This window comes from Merops nubicus, unplaced genomic scaffold, assembly GCF_000691845.1.
Source record: "Merops nubicus isolate BGI_N331 unplaced genomic scaffold, ASM69184v1 scaffold5217, whole genome shotgun sequence".
NCBI classification, from domain to species: domain Eukaryota; kingdom Metazoa; phylum Chordata; class Aves; order Coraciiformes; family Meropidae; genus Merops; species Merops nubicus.
This window is the reverse complement of record NW_008619451.1, coordinates 18,268-24,047: the sequence shown is the minus strand read 5'-3', so window position 1 is coordinate 24,047 and position 5,780 is coordinate 18,268. Positions and strand designations below refer to the sequence as shown.

The 5,780-nt window shown below is 39.2% G+C and overlaps 1 protein-coding gene across 1 annotated transcript in view; it reads left to right on the top strand.

Annotated features, from left to right (window-relative positions):
• LOC103776275 (myosin-11-like) overlaps positions 1-5,780 on the top strand; it is a 49,032-nt gene that overhangs the window by 27,794 nt on the left and 15,458 nt on the right. The window contains 7 exon segments of the mRNA XM_008943777.1: positions 512-655; positions 3,427-3,522; positions 3,884-4,002; positions 4,173-4,325; positions 4,703-4,876; positions 5,071-5,244; positions 5,721-5,780. The exon segment at positions 5,721-5,780 is cut by the window's right edge and continues 18 nt beyond it. Coding sequence (XP_008942025.1) covers positions 512-655; positions 3,427-3,522; positions 3,884-4,002; positions 4,173-4,325; positions 4,703-4,876; positions 5,071-5,244; positions 5,721-5,780 — 920 coding nt within the window.

Genomic DNA, 5,780 nt, shown 5'->3' with positions numbered 1-5,780 from the left:
TTCCCTAAATCACTGCCTACCAAAGAAATAAAACAGTGGATAACTCTAGTTTTTCCCTGTTTTTTATGCTCCTTACCTAAGAATCTGTTGCTGGCCACAGTATAGGGCTGAAGAGTCTTTTGGGCTAGCACACTATGGTTGTTACCTGGTTCCATTCTTGATATGAATCCCCATAGGGAGAGGTGTAATTCTGAGCCAGTTACACATGGTGCTAAATGAAAGACTTTTGGGAAGAGTGGCTTAGATTTGAGTCCATAGGGTGCAAAATCCACTGAGGGGCAGAGACATTCCCCAGTTACTAATGAAAACTGGAAACTTAACACAGTCAGGCTTGCTAAATGAAGTTATTTCAAAAATATTTGTGAACCACAAACCCCTAAGCTTCTCATACAAGCACGGTCTTCCTTTGGTGAAAACACTGGTTCTTCTCTTGTTGTTCATTGGGAGAACTCATGAATTAAGAGCATTAAGTTGATGCACTTACGTAAAGTTTTTGTTCTTTTCTTTTTAGATGATCTGTTGCTGGAAGGTTTTAACAATTATACCTTTCTATCTAATGGCCATGTGCCTATTCCTGCTCAACAAGATGATGAGATGTTCCAGGAAACCTTGGAAGCCATGAAAATTATGGGCTTTACTGATGAGGAACAGACAGGTGAGAATTGTTAGCAAGATTCTATTCAAGGTATACATCTGCAAATGACACTATCTAGAGAGGCAAATGAACAAAGATTAATTCTGTCCAGAATAATCACCTTGAAAAATATGCATATGAAGTAAGACTCTACATTCATATAAGAAAATTAAGAATATTTAAAATTTATGCCTCTGTCTCTCTGGAGAAGTGTGATATTGCATGAACCACCAGCTAGAGGACTCTAAATGTACTCATGTTGTTTAACCTCTTTGCCTCTTATTTCCTCTGTGTAAAACTATTACAAATCATTACGTAGCTAAGAAGTTTCTAAGTGCACTGTGAATTAATGCCCATAGATTTCCATCCTTCTCAGGATGTTTAACAGTAACTAAACCATAGATCTCTCATGGAAAGAGAAAGAAGGTTCTCTCATAAGGTGAAACTTCTCAAGGACAGATTTGTTTCTACCTCATGTTAAGAATTTAATGGGAACTGAGTTCTGTGTGATCAGGAGAGACATACGATCAAGGCAGGATCTAAACAGCATCAAGATCATATAACACAAGCAGCATGGTCAGAACCAGTAACAACCACCACCCAAACTCGTGGCAGTACAGTGCCTGAAGACAACATAAACCAGCTGCAGGAATCTGGGGGGAGGATAGCAGGGGCTGAGAAAAGACTGGCAGCAAAGACACTGAAACCACTGTCATAGATCTGTGGCACAAAACATTCCCAGCCTCCTTGGAATCATTGCCACTTTTGCATTGAACAGGGTAATGCTTCACAAAGTCTTGTGAGCATTAGGGTGACTCTTCTTGCCTTGCAAGGAGATCGAATTATGATCTACTGCTTTTAGGTTGTGGTTAGGAAAGTTCTACTTAAATGACTACAGTGACCTACCTTTTCCCATTGCTTCAGTGGGGACTGGTGGGAGCAGCTGATGTCAATAATGAAAACACTTCACAAACCATCTCCTTCAAAGGTTTAAACTGGCAGTGCTTGCTGGAAACACGGTGAAATAAATATTCAAGAATCACCACCTATATTGGAAAATAGGGTATATATCATTAAAGAAAAATTATCTCTGTGATGAACAGAACAAATGGTGGTGCACAGGGCAGCTCTATACAGTAATTTAAACATGGATCAAACAAAATAATTGTCACAATATTTTGTTGTCCATCTGAATGAAGAATTGCAAGGCTTTTTCTTATACATCTTATAAATTCTGGAGACCTGCTTGGAGGAGGAACATGGCATGCACTCCTGACTCATTTGAATTCCACAGCATCAGTGCAATTGTCAGCAGGCAAGAAGTATTATAAAACATGGTGTTTTGAAAGGTGATTTGTGTTTATGAAAGGGAAGATTTCTCACTATGAGAATTCCACACATACCCAACTGAATTCAGACTACTGAATTCAATCCAGCTCTAACAACAATAATGACCATTTAAAGCCATTTTTTCAAAATTTGCCAACAACTAGCATGAAAAAGTTGCAAAATATTCTGATTCAATTTTGAAAGAAATGGAACAGGCTCAAATAGCTCATATTTATATTCACTGGTTCAAACAAAAGAGAAACAAAAAGAGCATGAACAAACAACTAAAATACCTTGAAAATGTGGGCCTGCCAGAGACATATCTGTGTAGCTTTTACCTCTCCTGTTCCTGGGAGTGTGCAGGGCTTCAGCTGGTGCATGCCAGTGTGCATTGCCCGTGGATGCAAACTGCCATGCCCCAAGTGACACCTGGTGGCAGAAGCAGAAGCTTGAGCCTTAGACAGCTGTGGCAGGCAGGAGCAGAGCTCTGTCACATCCCACTCCTGCATCAGAGACTGAGGGATGCTCACGAAAAAACGTCTCACCTTGCAGGACAGCAGTGCAAATCCCAGCCTTGGTATATTCAAGTGACATTACTGATGAAGAGGTGTTTGTTCTCTTGCCAGGGCACGTGTGTTGGTGTTGACAGTAGCATCCTCCATGACAGTAACAGGAGTCATTATATTACTGTCTGAACGCCTTTGATGTCGTGCTCCAAAACACAAGCCCATTAGGACAGTATTCTCCTGTTAAGTTTACCAAATAAACAAATACAACTCCCTAGATTCACTCTAGGGATCTAGAATCTCATCTGTGACTGTCCTAGTTCCATCTGGGATAGAGATAATTTTCCTTTTTAGTAGCCAGCATAGTGGTGTGTTAACTTGCCACATCTTGCCAATGTGCACATGCACAAGAAGCTGGGAAGGAGTACAGCCAGAGTAATGGACCAAAACTGGCCAATGGAATATTCTGTATCCTACAACTTCATGCTCAGATTTTACTACCTGAAGTTAGGCAACATCACATTTATATTTCTTTTAGTAACAAAAAAATCAATCAATTCCTTTTCTGTACTTGATACTAATCTTTCAAAGATTTGTATACATTTGATTTTAGTTGCACAAACATAGTTGGTTATGTTCCTACTTAACTGGAGCTTCAGAATTGCCATATATTTTTGAACCTACTGGTAAGTCATAGATTTTAAAATTATTCTTATTTTAAAGTCAGAGTTACAGATTGCCAAGTGACTGAGCAGGGAAGATGCTACAGGCCACTGTATCAGTCAGCTCTCAAACTCCTGCAGTTTATGGCACAGTCTTTTAAAGCAAATCTAGCTCTTTCCATAGAGATACAGGCTACCATAGTCAATAGAATGAATTTTCATTATTGCAGAGAACAGAGCTTTCAAAATGTGGTCACTCTGTTCCTCACTTACACCATATCTGTTTCTCTTACAGCTATACTGAGGGTTGTTTCATCTGTCCTACAACTGGGTAATATTGTCTTCAAGAAAGAGAGAAACACTGATCAAGCTTCTATGCCAGACAACACTGGTATGATTTGCCACTTAAAAAAAATTAAGAAATTAATAAAATAGCAGCTGAGTAAGCATTCCTTACTAGTATTTTTTGTTTATTTGTTATTATATATAGGCTTTAAATATATACCATACTTAAAATTAGCTCAATTATCATTACCTTTTTTAGTAATCTTGAATCCACAAACTGATGAACAGTGAACTTGCTGCTTGGATCATGAATAATACTTTTATTGCAAGTGGCATCTTCTTTATGTACAATAGAAAAGCTTTTAAGAGAAATAGCTTCACATACTTGCTGAGATGCTTGTATTCAAACTTACGGACCTGCTAAGAGAAAATTCAATCTGAAATAAAACCTCACTCTTCTATTCTAGCTGCACAAAAAGTGTGTCACCTGATGGGGATTAATGTGACAGATTTCACAAGATCCATTCTAACCCCAAGGATCAAAGTAGGACGAGATGTTGTTCAGAAAGCTCAGACCAAAGAGCAGGTATCTACTCGCAGTCTGCTCAGCTCTCCTGAAACTTCATTCTCCTTTCTTCTTTTTTTCTTACCTCTTGTTCAAAGGGAAAGGTCCATTCTCTGTCATATTATTGCTACAGAAATTAGCAGCAGATTTGGTTTTTTCTTTCCCTTATAATTTTGGTTCCTTTTCTTCAGGCGGACTTTGCCATCGAGGCTTTGGCCAAGGCCCAATTTGAACGTCTTTTCCGTTGGATTCTAGCTCGCGTAAACAAAGCTCTTGATAAAACAAAAAGACAAGGTGCTTCCTTCTTGGGGATCCTTGATATTGCTGGATTTGAGATTTTTGAGGTATGTGCTGTGGGACACAAGTTGACTAAACTCCTTATCATGCAGTGGTTTGGATATAAGATGACAAAAATCCAAGTTCAGAGCCACAAAACCAATGTGACTGTTTCAAGCTGGCTAGCAGCCTCTGGCCAGCACGACCCACAGGCCTGCTACATGTGGCTGCTTGCCTTTCCCTTGGGCAGGAAGGGTTGGGGGATGGCAGCATGCTCCTGCTGGGCTTCTGCGGGGCCTTATATTAGGAAAATATGGATCCTTGTATTATTTTAATTATTGTCCTATCTAAAAAGAAATAGAAGACAGCAAATTTCATCTTGTCATCTAAGTTCCTCTTGAAAGTCTCTTTCTAACATTAGGAATTCACTTTTTCCTCTTCACAGATCAATTCTTTTGAGCAGCTGTGCATCAATTACACTAATGAGAAACTTCAGCAGCTTTTCAACCACACAATGTTTATACTGGAGCAAGAGGAATACCAGCGAGAGGGCATTGAATGGAATTTCATTGACTTTGGCCTGGACCTGCAGCCTTGCATTGAGCTGATTGAAAGACCAGTAAGACTATATCTCTACGGGTGGGATGCTACATAGGTTGCATAAGGGTCAGTTACATATCAGTACAGTAAGAGAGTAATTTAAGGTATTGCAGATCATTTGTTGTCTGGGAGGATTTGTAACATGAAGGATAAAGAAGGTGGTGCTCTGTCTATGCCTGTGATGATACTGATCTGATATTGCTTGCACTGCAGACCAACCCTCCAGGTGTCCTGGCTCTGCTGGATGAAGAGTGCTGGTTCCCCAAAGCTACTGACACATCCTTTGTGGAGAAACTATGTCAAGAACAAGGCAACCATCCCAAATTCCAGAAGCCCAAGCAACTCAAGGATAAAACTGAGTTCTGTATAATGCACTATGCAGGAAAGGTACTCAACAGATTGAGCTGTTTTGGCTTAGGGAACTTTGAGTCTTTGATGCTCAAATGGTAGAAAAGAAATAGTCCTGTATCCACATTGATATGGGACAGCTTTAATTATATAATGTAAATATTAAGTAGTTTAGTTGCATAACATATGAAATAAGATTTGCAGAACATTTATGGCTGTGCTTGAAAACAAAATAGCCAGCACCATATTTACTGAAAACTCAAAGCAATTCAGATTCCTTCTAGTAACCAGATTATTTTAAAGGCAGGGCAGACACCCTGCCATGGATGTGCAGATAACTTTTCAGATGCTAGTACATGTAAGAATAAATACTCAACTTAGCTTTCATCCATAGAATGCTTTTCACATTATTATTATTATTTGTATGATTTGGTGTTAATACAGTGTCCTGTGTTATTGGAAACTCCAGATTTCTTTATCAAGAACAGATTTTTGATGTAGCACTTCTCCTGCAGGTTACCTACAACGCAACTGCCTGGCTAACAAAGAACATGGACCCACTAAATGACAATGTG